The 16,396-nt window shown below is 42.6% G+C and overlaps 1 protein-coding gene across 6 annotated transcripts in view; it reads left to right on the top strand.

The window, feature by feature from the left end:
• The window catches only part of SCAPER (S-phase cyclin A associated protein in the ER), a 399,576-nt gene that overhangs the window by 303,750 nt on the left and 79,430 nt on the right, over window positions 1-16,396 (top strand). For all 6 annotated transcript variants that reach the window (XM_077472442.1, XM_077472443.1, XM_077472441.1 and 3 more), the window contains one exon: window positions 1,292-1,415. In XM_077472442.1, the coding sequence (XP_077328568.1) occupies window positions 1,292-1,415 (124 nt within the window). The remainder of the gene's footprint in view (window positions 1-1,291; window positions 1,416-16,396) is intronic.

Raw genomic sequence — 16,396 nt, forward strand, 5'->3', positions numbered from 1 at the left:
CGTTTAGTCACGCCCTCCAAGCGGAAACGTCCCCCCCCCTCCTCTGTCAAACAGGGAAGCTGGCTGACATTCAAACAGACCAAAATCAGCAATCTGGGGGCCAAGGAAGTGATCAGACCCCCCTTCTTACCTGAGGGTTTGAGCTGGCTTGAACGGAGAGGAGAGTAGAGCTTCTGCTGTTTCCAGCGTCAGAATGGTGAGTGCTCAATACAGCCTCCAGTGGTGACACATAGACATGACATGACAACACAATACAATACATACATGGAAGGAGAGATTCCTGAGAAAATCTCCCCTACCTTATCTCGCAGCAGGGTTTATCAGAGATAAAAAAAAAAACAATCTTCGCCCTTCACGGTAGGCTCCGAAATCTTAAAAGGAATCCTTCAGGAATCGGGGAACACTCAGGTTATCCCACAATCCTGCACCTGCGAGAAGACCCTGACAGTAAACTTTTATTGGTCTTACTACCAAAAAGTACTGGATCCCAGGGCCCAACTCTCAAAGAGAAGCATTCGCAAGCAAAACCTTGCGTCTTCGGATGACGAGGCCCGGGTACCATTCATTTAGTCCATTACAGAGACATCAGAATGGATCCAGTCAGGATGGCTGGCTCTCATCAAAGGATTACTGCCCGTGGAGCTCAGTATAACACATCCTTACACATGCCCAACACCTTAGACACTGGCGAAAAAACTGAGGACTCCCAGTAGAGGAAAAGGGGTTATATGGGGGAAGTTCACGCCTTAAGGGGCGTGCCAGTGTCCAGCACCTGATGGTCCGATATACCCCACATAGTTATTACTATGGCTCTGTGTCCCCTAATGTACATCAAAGAAAATAATTTTACGGGTAAGCTGTTATAAAAATCCTACTTTTTTTAATATATATTTTTGGGGGATATTTATTATAGCAAAAAAGTTATAAATATTGCTTTTTTTTTAAATATGCTCTATTTGTGGGAAAAAAAAGTACATAAATTTTGTTTTGGTGCAAAATCGCACGACCTCGCAATTGTCAGTTAAAGCGACACAGTGCCATATGGGAAAAGTGCTCTGGTCAGGAAGGGGTTAAATCCTTCCGGGGCGGAAGTGATTATCAAATGCTTTAAGTAGAACTTAGGAGTCAGAATAAAATCATGCATGCCCAACATCATCTTACCAACTGTTAATGATACTATATTTGAGTTTTCAATGATTTCCAAGTGAGAATTATACATTTTTTTGTTTATATCTTAATCCAGCAGAGCGGGTATGATACCTGTATGTAATTAATATTTTTATGTTTGTAGGTCCCTGTGCAATGCTATAAATCTCTATACATTAACATGCAGTAATTGTCCAGAGAATTGCACCTATGTCCTCATGAGCAGTAAGATCACATTCCTTCTGGACCTCCTCATACAGCAGCTGACGGTAGGTAAACAGAACCCTTCCAATTGGAGCAGAAATTTCTTTTCATTTCTTAACTTTTACACTAATTTTTTGTCTATTTCAGCATATTATACATATATTTTGTACAGATAGGGCTTTAATTTGGTAATAAATTTGGAAAAATATATGTCACATATGTTTAAATTGTAAAAAAAAAAGGCAGTGTTTAAAAAGAAAATATTTTCCAGTAATATTTGTCAACTTGAGTTTTACATAAGTTACACAGGCCCAGATTTATACCCCAAAATGTAATAAAAAATATGACTACAAGGATATGACATTTTTATGATTTTTTCATAATGTAGTTGACTGGTAAAGCAGGGGGGGGGCTTCGGGGAACACACGCAACTAGAGACTTGCTGGGACTTGTGGTCCGCTCTGGAACGCTGACTCGCCAAAAGACCCCAAGAACATGGACTTCTCTGTTTGAACATTGCCAAGAATGGACTTTTCCCAAACAGGCTTCACTTATGCAGGTAACCCCGGGGCAGCCACAGTTAGGTTTAGTTAGATGGAAGATGTTATTGCATGTTATATATGTTGTGCCAAGTTTACAGTAAAAGTTGATTCAACTGCTCAGATCCTGGTCTGAAGTTACTCAAGGGGTGCATGGGAGGTCGTGGCGTATTACTAGAGAACTTGGCTCCATAACCACAATATGGAGCATGTGTAACATTACTACGACAGAGGTTCATTCAATAAGACAAGAAGCAAGAGCTAGTTGCCATGAGTAATCACATGGAAGAACCGCAACCAGTCGTTGGCATGGTACCTGGTAAAGTGACAGGTCCTCCGGTAGCAGTGGGGATGGTACTTTTACTGCCTCCCTAGCTGTCCATCTCTGACGGTCCATGGGAGTGGGCCAATATTATGGAGATTTATGGCCGGGTCACCAGGTACATGCAGAGAAGAGTTGAGTGAGATCACGCATGAGGTCCGTGCTATGTGCTCGGCAGGACCCCATTCTGTTACAGGTAATAGAGTTATGCTGACTGGCGGAGTTGAGCAGAGGTTCAGCTTGTCCCTCCGAATGCTACACATACATCAGTAAGAGTGTGTAGGATATAGGATGAAGCAACTTAAGGACGATCTCTGTACTTTGGATACTGCACACATGTGGATCGTCTCTGAGTAAGGAAGCAGCCTGAATGTTTGACTCTTCACATGACCGTGGCTCCCGCCTGGTCCAGGGCATTGATGAGCACGCCTTCTGGTGAAGTATTACCCCACAAGCAAGGCTTGGTAACCCCGTTCAACACCTGGCTTAGCCCAAAAATCCCACCTCGGGGTGGGCCTCTCATGTGACCCCTCTTTGGCGCCCAATGAGGAGGGAAAACATGGATGACATGACGACCACCCTGTCACCCTACCCTTGCACACACACTTACATGGCTGAGGCTGTACACATATCAAGTACATCAATGTTTTCTTTGACCTGGAAGTTAATGGGGGTGTCCTTTTTTTTTCTTTTTTTTGTTATTGTTTTAGTATTTTTGTACACTCTTTTGTTAATGGTGGGTGGGGATGAGGTCAGCAGGCATAGCAATAGATTATTATTACATCTATTTTGTTTTACAGGCAGGTATTTTGTTGTCAATGTAAAATGAAGAAGGGGATCCAGCATGAGCTAAGGTTTTGTGAACGTTTAGGATGGTATTGGCTGTTATATAATCTGATACTGAGTGGACTGCAGTATTTAACATAAAATTCTTAAAGAATGAGATAGGTGCACAGTGTGTCTGTGCTCCAATCTGTTAGTCCTTGTACACACGGTCGGAAATTCCAACAGAAAAGGTCTGATCAGACCATGTTGTCAGATAATCCGACCGTGTGTGGGCTACATCGAACTTTTTTCGTCGGAATGTCCGACCAACAAAGTTTGAGAGCTGGATATAAAATTTCCGACAACATGATCCAATCGCACTTTGTCCGATCGTTTGTAGAGAATTCCGAAGGGACAAAGTGCCACGCATGCTCAGATCAAATTACGAGACCAAAGCTATTGACTACTAGCCGCAACGTAGTCCTGTTGCAACGAACGAACGTCATCACGTTCTGAACGATTGGATTTTCCGACAACTTTGTCCGACCGTGTGTATGCAACACCAGTTTCGGACAAAGTCCGTCAGAAAAAATCTGATGGATTTTGTTGTCGGAATGTCCGACCGTGTGTACAAGGGCTTAGATGTGATCTGCCACTGGAGCCATGTGTCTCTTGCCTTACACTAACTAGTAGCTTTTAGAATGTGTGTGTGTATATATATATTTACACAGTGGGAATAGAAAAGAATCACCCCCTTTAAAATAATCACATTTTGCTGCTTTGCAGCCTGAAATTAAGACAGACACAGTTTTTGTTTTATACAGCTGTATTTACTAGTGCAACTTATAACATTCAAGTGAAAGATATAACACCAACATGTCAGAAAAACATTCCCAAAAAAAAAATCCCTGAGTTGGAAAAATGATCACCCCCTTGTGTCAGTATTTTGTTGTACTGTATTTTAACCACTTAGGCCTCTTTCACACGGGGCGGATCAGTAAAGATCCGCCCCGTGAAGATCCGCTCGCTCAGCGGGGATCGCTCCGTTGTCCCCGCTGAGCCGGCTGCGGACAGGGCGGTCTCCGCACACTGTGCGGGGACCGCCCTGTCAGCTCTCCGCTCTCCTCTATGGGGATCGGACGAGCACGGACCGTGTGTCCGTGTTCATCCGATCCGCTCTGCAGACGGACAGAAAAAACCCTGTTTTTAAATTGTAAACAAAACAACTAAAAAAGAGGCCCGGTCCTTAAGGCCCCTTTCACACATGCGGATGGTATGTCCGTATTTCATCCATCTGTTTGCGGATGAAATACGGGCCATACATTCATCCTTATGGGATAGCGGGTGTCTGCGGATGAGCATCCGCAGACACCCGCTATTGTCCGCCTCCGCAAATGTCCGATTCTGCAGACGGAGGAAAATCCTATTTTTTTTTGCTATAAAATTACTTAGAACCTCCAAACATTATATATATATATATATATTTTTTTTTTCCCTAACACCCTAGAGAATAAAATGGCAGTCGTTGCAATACTTTCTGTCACATCCTATTTTTGCAGCGGTCTTGCAAGCTCGCTTTTTTTTTTTTTTTTTAAATACACTTTTTTTAATTAAAAAATAAGACAACAGTAAAGTTAGCCCAATATTTTTATATTTTGAAAGATAATGTTACGCCGAGTGAATTGATACCCAACACGTCACACTTCAAAATTTTGCCCACTCGTGGAATGGTGACAAGCATTTACCCTTAAAAATCTCCATAGGCGACATTAAAAAAATTCTACAGGTTGCATGTTTTGCATTACAGAGGAGGTCTAGAGCTATTTATTATATTAATTAATTATTGCTCTTGCTCTAACGATCACGGCGATACCTCACATGTGTGGTTTGAACATCGTTTTCATATGCTGAAGCAACTAACGTATACGTTCGCTTCTGCGTGTGAGCTCAGCGGGATGGGGCGCGTTTAAAAATGTGTTTTTTTTCTTATTTATTTTACCTTTTATTTTTTATTTTTACACTGTTTAAAAAAAAAAAGGTGACATCACTTGTTATAGAAAAAAAGCATGACAGGACATCTTAAATATGAGATCTCGGGTGAAAAAGATCTCAGATCTCACAGTTAATGCAATTTAAAAAAAAAATTTATTTTGATGTTGCTTCCGCCATGCAGTGTCATAGAGCAGGGTGGGGGCCATCGTCCCCTCACTCGTCTCCATGCACAGCCCTGAGAAGGACCGGATCGCCTCTGCCGCTGCCGACAGCTCCAGTAAGCAGCTGAGGGCACCGGATTGTGGCGGGAGGGGAGCCTTGTGGCGGGAGGGGAGCCTTGTGGCGAGAGGGGAGCCTTGTGGCGAATCCGCCTAGAGACCACTTTTATCTCGTACCGGACCGCCGGCTGAACACGGGGATATGGCAGCTAGCTGCTGCCATAATAACGATATCTGTCCTCAAAGTGAGGACATACATCAGCATGCAGCGGTCCGGAAGTGGTTAATTACAGCTTTTAGTCTGTTGGGATATGTCTCTACTTTGCAGTATTTGTCTACTTTTTTTTTTTTGCAGAACTGCAGTTTAGTTACATTTGATGGTGACCATGTGTGGACTGCAGTCTTCAAGTCATTCCACAGATTTTCAATGTGATTTAAGTCTGGGCTCTGACTAAGCCATGCAAAGACATTCACCTTTTTCTCCTTCAACCACTGTGTGGTCATTTTTGCTGTGTGCTTTGGGTTATTGTCATGTTGGAAGGTCAACCTTCTTCTCATTGACAACTTTCTGACAGAGGGCAGCAGATTTTCCTCAAGAATTTGATGGTATTTTGCCCCATCCATTTTTCTGCTATCCTGACAAGTGCTCCAGTCCCTGCTGCAGAGAAATACCGCCATAACAAGATATTACCATCTTCATACTTTACTGTAGGAATGGTGTTATTTGGCTGGTGAGCTGTATTGGATTTCCACCAGACATATCACTTGGTGTTGAAGCCAAATAATTCAATTTTAGTCTCATTTGACCATAACACATTTTTCCACGTGGCCTCAGAATCTTCAAGGTGCGTTGAAGGTGGTCAAATGAGACTAAAATTGGATCGTTTTTTGGTTAAAAAAAAAAAAGGTTTGCCGTACCTGTAGTTTTCCTGTGATAACAAAGCCAGACTAATTATTACCCCATATATACAACATCATGTTTCAATACACAATGGACTCCGGTCCAAGTAACACAATTCTAAGTGCTGTTTGAAGTCAGTGATTCAGTATTTGCAAAGCACACTGAATATTTCATTTAAAATTTCATTCCTAATTCATCAGCAGCTCATAATCGTAAGATATTCAGACACAGCATTCGTCCTAAAGCCTAGTGTGCAAATCTGTCCTGGAGCCAAGTCATTTGATAATTGAAAATCTATGTATGTGCCGTGAATAATTTACATAGTGCCTTTTGAATCAGTCAGAAATTGGACTGTTTAGGGACATTTAATGGCTGTGCTTGTTTGCTTTTCATTGAAACATTCATTACACACAATTCCTTTTATGTTGTAGAGTAGTATCTGTCTATAGATTTATTTTAGTTAATTCATCCGTGTCTGTATTACAAGACTTAGATTTGCAGGAAATGTGCAGTGAAGGGGCACAGATTATGTATGGAGAAAATTATAATAAACTTGTATTAAAGCCGTAGAGACAGCTGTCATATCTTCTAATTTTTTTCATATAGTTTAAGTCAACCAGTCAGATACATCATTGTGCAAGACCAATCATACTGCCAAAATGCAGACACCACAATGACCTTTACAAATAATTTATTTAACTGCTGTGTGCCCAGGAAGGTGCCAGATCACAGTACGACTTTTATAGTTTAATAATCCAGTGCAATGGCAGCATGCACAGAGACGACAGTGACAAGTTAACTGGGGGCATGTGGGAAAGGTGGTTAGAGGATAGGAAGAAATTCCGGCAACTCGATTGCTTCTTCCCCTAATCTTTATTGAGCACTAACAGCGGTGCGACATCTAACGTGCTAACATGTTTTGGCCAGAGCCTTCCTCATGGCATGTTAGAGGATAGGGATTGGGTGCAGCGGTCAGAGTAATAGTTGACTGTGATGTGGGGGGGTCAACTGCAGTAGTTAGAATGGGGGAAAAGGGGTTAGAATGAAAACACAGTGGTGGCGAACAGGAGGATACAGGCACTATCTTTACAAGGCGGGGATCAGAAGATCAGAAGATGTTTGATGCAGTGATGATTGGTAAGGAGCTATCGGCTGTAACTCCGGATGCTGGCAGCAGTCCTCCCGATCAGCGGGGTATGTGGATAAGGGGGGGGGTGTGGATGGTGATGTGAGCTGCCAAGACAGAGATTACAGTATGCACAGATGGGAGGTGGCTGATGAATCTGAAAAATTAGAAGGTCATTTTCTATTGCAACACACATTCACCTACTGCAGAAACTACAGTGGCTGTATTTCCTGTTGAGTATGACTTTGACAGCGCTGCTGATCTCTCTTAACCTGCAGTGATATAAGAAACAGGGGGAGGAAAACACTCACATTGCCACATCCATAAATTAGAGAGAAAACAAAGAAGGGTACTCGGAGAGTAACCATGGATAGAGGCTTGGAAACAATGGAGAAGTAGAAAAAATATATATAGATATTATTTATTGAAAAAAATTGCATAGTAATACACAGTATTAACAGGCATTAAAAATCATATAAAATGATACAGTTTGTACAGTGAGCCCTTGTGAGTCTATGCCTTTCGCCATTAGGCTTCTTCAGGGCACGATCAAGGTTCAAAAAGATGACAAAAAGAGAGAACGAGTCTCACTGTCTTGTTAATCGATTGAGCCTCATATACAAATATCCGGAAAGCTTTCACCAATAATATCCAGAATATGGACTATTTTCAAAAGGTTGCAAAAAATACCCGGAATGCCGCTAATTCTATTAGCAAAGGTAGAATGCTACTCAAACAAGGGCATTATTGGTGAAAACTTTCCGGATATTTGTACGTGAGGCTCAAACGATTAACATCTATTAACATTTATATATATTTTTTCTACTACTGCATTGTTTTCCATAGTGATGCACCGAAATTTCGGCCGCCGAAACATATCGGCCGAAAATGCCCTTTTTGGCAATTTGCCGAAAGAGAAAAACGGTCTATAATGGAGCCGAAAATGAGGCGTGGCCTGGGTGGGGGCGGGGCTCCACCTCCCGCCCCTGGTGACGCCCATCATGGGGGGTGCATAGCGCAGGAGAGCCGCCTCCGCCGCCTGTTTGTTTACAGCGCCGGGAACATCACAGCTTTCATTTCAATAGCTGTGTGTTCCCGGCCGCGCGCCGTCACATACAGCCCCTCCCCCTTGTCCGGGCACTTAGATAGACAGATCATCCGCAGGATTGGATGGATGATCTGTCTATCAAAGTGCCCGGACAAGGGGGAGGGGCTGTGTGTGACGGCGCGCGGCCGGGAACACACAGCTATTGAAATGAAAGCTGTGATGTTCCCGGCGCTGTAAACAAACAGGCGGCGGAGGCGGCTCTCTTCCCTGCACACACTGGCTGCAATGGGGCACACTGGCTGCAATGGGGCACACTGGCTGCAATGGGGCACACTGGCTGCAAAATGGGACACACTGGCTGCAAAATGGGACACACTGGCTGCAATGGGGCACACTGGCTGCAAAATGGCACACTGGCTGCAAAATGGCACACTGGCCTGCAATGGGGGACACTGGCCTGCAATGGGGGACACTGGCCTGCAATAGGGGGTGCCTCCTGTACCACGTCCTCTGTCTCTGACCATCTCCTGTACCATGTCCCCAGTCTGACCATCTTCTGTACCATGTCCCCAGTCTGACCATCTTCTGTACCATGTCCCCAGTCTGACCATCTTCTGTACCATGTCCCCAGTCTGACCATCTCCTGTACCACGTCCCCAGTCTGACCATCTCCTGTACCGTGTCCCCAGTCTGACCATTTCCTGTACCGTGTCCCCTGTCTCTGACCATCTCCTGTACCATGTCCCCAGTCTCTGACCACCTCCTGTACCATGCAAGCAGTCTCTGACCACCTCCTGTACCATGTCGCCAGTCTCTGACCACCTCCTGTACCATGTCGCCAGTCTCTGACCACCTCCTGAACCATGCCAGCAGTCTCTGACCACCTCCTGAACCATGCCAGCAGTCTCTGACCACCTTCTGTACCATGCATGCAGTCTCTGACCACCTCCTGAACCATGCATGCAGTCTCTGACCACCTCCTGAACCATGCATGCAGTCTCTGACCACCTCCTGAACCATGCATGCAGTCTCTGACCACCTCCTGTACCATGTCGCCAGTCTCTGACCACCTCCTGTACCATGTCGCCAGTCTCTGACCACCTCCTGTACCATGTTGCCAGTCTCTGACCACCTCCTGTACCATGTCGCCAGTCTCTGACCACCTCCTGTACCATGTCTCCAGTCTCTGACCACCTCCTGTACCATGTCCCCAGTCTCTGACCACCTCCTGTATAAAAATATTTTTTTTAAAACAGTCATTTTCGGTATCAGTGCTGTTTCGGTTTTCGGCCTAGTGTATTTTTCATTTTCGGTATCGGTTTCGGCACCAAAAAACCTATTCGGTGCATCCCTAGTTTTCCATGCCTTAGACCCCTTTCACACCAGGGCGTTTTGCAGGCGCTATAGCATTAGAAATATCGCCTGCAATCCTGCAAAAAGCTGCACCATTGTTTGTAGTGTGAAAGCCCGAGTGCTTTCACACTACAGCGGTGCACTGGCAGGACGTCAGGGAAAAGTCCTAGCAGCAGCTTCTTTGGAGCGGTGAAGGAGCGGTGTGTTTACCGCTCCTCCACCGCTGCTCCCCATTGAAATCAGTGGGGCAGCGCTGTAATACCACTGGCAAAATGCTGCTTTTGCGGCGTATTGCCAGCGGTTTTAACCCTTTCTCGGCTGCTAGCGGGGGATAAAACCCCACTAGCAGCCGAAATGTGCCGCAAATCCGGTGGTAAAACGCCGCTAAAAATAGCGGCGTTTTACTGCCCATGCTATGGGCGGTGTGGTGTGAAAGGGGTCTAAAGCCTGATCCATGGTTACTCCCCGAGTATCCTTCTTTGTAACCTGCAGTGATATTTGCAGTCAGCTCCTAACACAGAGAGTTTACCATTACTAATAACTTATTTTTTGCTCCTACATGTCACTTGATCTATTGAAGAAAGCCACAAATAAGTTATTAGCGATTGAAGAATTCCTTTGCCAGGAAGTAATTGCTGGAATATGTGAGGATCACCGGAGGTCAGAGGAGATCAGTAGTACCAAATGCTGGACTTCTATAGGGTTGGGAGACAGATTATTCTACCGGCTCCATAGTCTATTGGGTTCTTTTCTTAGTAAGCATTTTATATAAAATACAATTCAACACTGCTACGTATGACTCCTCCATCCTAAACTATTCAACCTTCTAAATTATTATTGCTTTTCTCCTACTGCTCGCAACCACGTGCATGTTCTAGGTCAGTGATGGCGAACCTTGTCACCCCAGATGTTTTGGAACTACATATCCCATGATGCTCATGCACTCTGCAGTGGAGTTGAGCATCATGGGAAATGTAGTTCCAAAACATCTGGAGTGCCAAGGTTCGCCATCACTGTTCTAGGTTGAATGATGTCTAGCATCATTCAGCTCACTTATTTTTCTAGAATTGCGGCTCTTTAAATGAATGTACATTACCATTCCTCAGTCTGATAACAAATTTAGGCCAGACGCTTACTTTTTTCAATTATTTTTAAGATGAAAGCGTACATTGAAAGAAATGTGTATATTTGCGTGGACTCATTTTTGCATAAAAGAATAGGACATCCTATACTCGGATGTGCAGCTTGACATTGACAATAAATCCTTGACCTGTGAGTCACCTAGATAGTGAGTCTAAGAAATACCAGTATCAAATTCAAATGACAACATGTAAGTTTTATTCCAGGATGCTCACTCTTTAACAAGTGATTTTTTTTTGACGAGTTGAAGAAAGATTTCCTCCTGAGCTGCGGATGTCTTAAAGCTTTTGTTTTTATGTAAACTCTCCTTTAGGCTATGGCCACAGACATACTTATAATAGAAATCAGTATTTTCTTGCAGGGGAGTCATTGAAGCACCCTTGATTAACCCTGTCTTTGCTTATAGCTGAATTAGAGAAAAGCATTTTTTATATAGTTCTGAAAAATTGGTAAAGATGTGGTTTGTGTCTTATTTTTTTAAATACGTTTTATCACACTTGTCACTGTTACTTGTTTCAGAATTGCATTGCTGCTCAATTTTTCATTGATTTGTTGAGATGAGTATGTTGTACTCATGGACAAGTATCATATGGTCCTTTTTTTTGTTAATAAATGCAATGGCCATTAATCATGTTCAAAGTAGTGGACTGTATTACAGAAGTTTTTTTTTTTTTTAAACCTGAGCTGTAAGTTTTGGTTGGTGATGATGAGGGGAAGGCGATATAAATGCTAGCCAGACCTGTGGTTCAAGATTCGAGTGAGGTATGCTAGTGAGATGAGCGCAAGACGTTAGAACAGAGTACAGAAACCCATAGCAAAATTTCATATTTAGAGGGACATTTATTTTTACTTTCAAAGAATATCACTTCTGACTGGGAATGAGCAAAATTGTGATATTTATTTTTTTTTCATAATTTTGGCAAAAATATTTCTTCAAAATAATGCCATTTTGGCCAGCTGCATTGGAATCAGTAGAAAAGACAGAATTAATATGGCTCCTAGAAGTGTAATGGCCTTTTTTGATGGCTCCTGAGAGTTAGAGAAGCACCTTTCAACTATCCTGGACCTGTTTTTTGTGCAAAACGGCCCTTCATTATTTTACAAATTTTTTAACCTACCTTTAAAACAGTGGGGGAAAAAATCATTACCTGTGCTGGAACCACTTGCTGTCAGTAACTCCAGTGTGAAGTCGAGAAACTGAAACGATTAGCCCCTGTGCATCCAGTGCCTCAACAGACTGCTCCATAGGAGAAGCTGTAGGAGTAAATGATAACACAAAATCAGGAGCAGTTACAGTTCTGCAAAGCTCCTCCCTAGGACAGTAGATTATTGCTATAGTGGTTGATTGCTATTGTGTCCTCATCAACCTAACTTCATCTTATCTGAAGGCTATGCTAATGCAAACCTATATTTCCCCTAAGTGATGTATAATATGTTATGGTTGAATTTAAAAAATCTATAATGTGCAGAACTGAGACATCACCGAAATGAAAACAAAAGCTCTGGGACCCAAGGAGATTCAGAGAGAAAGGGGCCTTGGGACTCAAGTGGTTAAATTAACAGTACACAAATTACTTTTAAGTGCACAAACAAAAAATGAAAAAGAACCTCAAAAGAAATAAACAAGACTTCCCTAATACAGCCTAAAAACACTTCAGCATAATCTTTACTTCTGATTTACAGCGCCTATTTAAGCTGCTCTGGCCAATTTGCCCAGTCTTTCTTACCATGTATCACATTAGGTAAAAATAACCCAGCAACAATTTTTCATGAAAATGTGGCCCTTTTTTTTTTTTTTTCTTTGGTAATTTATAGGCTAACAACAACTTCTGGACAATATTATATGTTGCACTGGTATTTAGTGTATAAAGTGTAACATGGAACAAATTTGATGGTTGAGGTACAAAAATTGTTGCATCTTTTGACCCAGTGTTCCCAGGTTTACTTGGGAAAGATGGAAAGAGAATAAAAAAACATGGTAGAAGAGGTTAGGTTTAGGGAGGATGAAGCAAGGGTGTGGAGGAGGGGATGGAATTTTGTTGCAGGTTTTGCTTTATCGTCGTTGAGCTTCCAATATCCAGACTGGTAAGTATTCAAGAGTAAGTATGGGAAAGGAGTGGGAAGTGGCAACGTTTTTAAAAGCCTGTTGTCCAGATATGCAGGTATAAAGATAGGAGATAAAATGGGGAAAGAAAAAGAAGAAAAGGAGGTTAAAAAAAGGGGGAGAAGACTGTCAAGTGGGTAAAATTGGTAAGTGGTTGGGAAAGAAAGTAGTGGCTAGGGGGAACATGATGCTGTTCCTCATGATCATAGAGTCACTTATAGAGGACTAATTCTATCATTGAGCTGTTTGCTCAATTTGGCTATACAGAACTGTCTTGGAGATATTTTTTTAAGATTGACCAACAGCAACCGAAGAAATTTTTACTATTCGGTGATCTCCCTGTAATGAACAAATTTTTTCCATCTTATTGTATTTTTGCACTAATTCTGCACACACCTGACATTCTTTAATGACATTCTTTTATTTTTTACATTATGGATTTTTAGACAGTTATTAATAATAATGAGGGTTTGTCTTTTTAATTGGGTTATGGTGAAGGATATTGTTGTTTAATTTAATTCAATTTGTGTAAACTTTTTGTAATTAGTGGTTTTTATATAACAAAAAATGGTCCTTTACATTTTTTTCGTAACTGAGTCTATGGGGTAAGCCAAGTGAGCCCCATTAGCGTGGTTACTATTTGGGTCTTGGCATCTATGCCTTGACCTGTTTTTTTTTTTTTTTTTTCTCATTAGGAAGAAGCAGTTTTCTATTCTTGGCAAGCAAAGATACCTTTTTATTTTTATTTTGCTTAAAATAAAAGTAATATCTGGTGATGCTAATGTGCCCTATTGATCATTTTATTTTATATAAATGTGTTATGTACGCTTTAATGCAGATTTTTTTAAGGAAAGTACAATCAGTAAAAAAGAGAATAGGAAACGTGGTTTAGAGGTAATTTATCATGGAGGGAAACAATGCAAGCAAGGCAATAATATAACAAGGCAATGGCATTGACATGTGTAATAAAAATGAACATTATTCCTGCACGAGTGAAATAAAAATAATTACTATGGCACTATATAGCTGAGGCCTGGCACCGCCCCCGCTCTCTCATAGAATGCATGAAGGTAAAAAACCTTGAGCCTTTAAAACCACTTTAACTGCCAGATACAATATTTTATGATTCAGTATGAGTGCCACCTGTAAGTGTTTTTTAACAAACTTTCTTCTGAACACATAGGAACAAACTGCTACAAAGACAACCAAAATCAGTAAACTGTGCAGTGTCTGTGGTAAGACCATTACATTTGCATTAAGCAGTAACCGGAATGTTAGAAATCCAGTGATCAGTACATGGCTACTTTCCACAGCAGCTTCTGGGATTTGTGTCGTGAGTAGGGTTGATCTTTTTAGCAGCTTAAGTGATTCATCCATGATTCATCTGAAGATTAAAAGCCTTACACATGTTTTTATTATTATTTATTTTACACATTTATTTAGCACAAACATTTTTTTTAGCAAAGTCTTACAGAAAAAGTTTAACCATTCACATGTGTCCCACTCTTAAACAAGGTAAAGGTTTCAACAGGGTCAGTTTGGGAGCAATCCAGTTAACGTACCAATAGAATTTTGGTACTTGGCAGAAAACTAAGCAATATCTGCAAACATGCAGAGAACACACAAACTGTGTAAATTGGTGTTCTTGGTGGAAATGACACCTAGAGCTCTAATACTGTTATTCTCATTCAGTAGATTTTTATTAAAGTATTGCAAGTAATGGCTGTATACAATGTTAACAAAGAATTTGGCACTGGACAAAGATACAGTGATAGAAGAGAGACGCTGCTGCCATAACTCATAACATAGTCTCAATAGAGTACATATTAGAGTAGACCCTAAGTCAGGGGTACCTAACCTTTTATAGAACCAGGGCCACTTAAGCAACTCGGTCACCAGTCTCAGGCCACAATGAACAGAGTGAGTGGATGATAGGTCCATGTCTACTCTGCATATGCAGAGCAGACAGGGACACAGCAAGCTCTACTCTATGGGCCATCCGATCCGCCCAGATGGAAGGGGAAGGGCGGATCCCCTTCTGTTTTTTTTTAAGCGGATTGATTGGAGGTAGGCGGTAGTAAACTGACACAAATCTGCCGTTTCATAAAGGCGAATGGAAGGTCTGATTGGGTCCACCTGTAGTTTTTTCAGATTGGACTAATCGTGTGAAGTGGGCCTAAGGCTGCTTCCACACTGATACGCTGTGGTTTACCCACACCGCGGGGGCAGCGCAACATAGCTGTGGCTTTCCTGCAGGTTAGCTGTACTTTGCTGTGGAATTCTATTATATTTTTCAGGTGTGTTGCACTTTCTGAAAGAACACCAATCCTGCAGTTAATAGAAGTCTATAACTCAGTGCAGGTAACCCACAGATACACTGCACTGCACCTGTGGATCAGTTTGAAAACAGCCCAGTGTAGCTAGAGTACCAGTCTAGAGAACAGATATGTCCATTGCTGTTTGATTTTAATTAAAAACTGACCTCAATCTTCACTTCTTCCTTGGGATTCTTGCATGTATTGCTGGCTGCTGCTGTCCCCCAGGTAGGTAAAGCTGGCTTCTGCTGTCCTCCAGGCAGTAATAGCTGGCTTCTGCTGTCCCCCAGGCAGGTATTGCTGGCAGCTACTTCTGTCCCACAGGGCATGTATGGCTGGCAGCTGCTGTTCTCCCCAGCGGATATGACTGGTGGCTGCTGCTGTCCCCAAGGCGAGTATGGCTGGCAGCTGCCGCTGTCCTTCAGGGTGGTTATGGCTGGTGGCTGCTGCTGTTTCCCAGGGCAGGTATGGCTGGTGGATGCTACTGACTGTCCCCCAGGGTGGGTATGGCTGGCAGGTACTGCAGGCTGTCTCCCAGGGTGGGCATAGCTAGCAGACATTCAAACGAGAAAGTCCGGATAGCCGCAATACAATGAAAATCTCTTTATTGAATAAAAAAACAGTCCGTACAGTATACGCAGACAGTGAAATCAAAAACAGTTGACGCGTTTCACACCCCTTACTGGTGCTTAGTCATTGCTGACTGTGAGCTATGACTAAACACCAGTACGGGGTGTGAAATGCGTCAGTTTTTTAAACCACTGTCTCTGTATACTGTATGGACTGTTTTTGTCCCCCAGGGTGGGTATGGCTGGCAGGTACTGGCTAAGAGCCTGAGCCAGGTGTAGGTCCAGGTATGTGGGCTGATCCCGAATATATGGGCGAAATCTTTCCTGAGCCTGGACCGGCTCTGTGACGTCAGCAGGCAGTGGGCTTCAGCCCTCTGTCTGCTGAAAAAATCCACAGGAGAAGTACAGCCAAACGAGCTTTTAAAGGCCATCACTGTCCCATTAAAACACATTTTTGATGGGAAAAATTAACTATGATCACCCCTTAAAAAAATATGTGCTGCAAAATTTTATTATAAGTGCATCTGCACCTAAAGTTTTCTAATTCAAATACCTGTTGAGCCAGTGAAGTCCACCTAATACAGCTTCCTGTGATGATGTGGTAATGATGTTGCACTGCTCCGGACCCCGCGGAAGAGTTGTCATTCTCATGTA

This window comes from Lithobates pipiens, unplaced genomic scaffold (genome assembly GCF_037356315.1).
Source record: "Lithobates pipiens isolate NorthernLeopardFrog02 unplaced genomic scaffold, aLitPip1_a1.2 Scaffold_8, whole genome shotgun sequence".
NCBI lineage: Eukaryota > Metazoa > Chordata > Amphibia > Anura > Ranidae > Lithobates > Lithobates pipiens.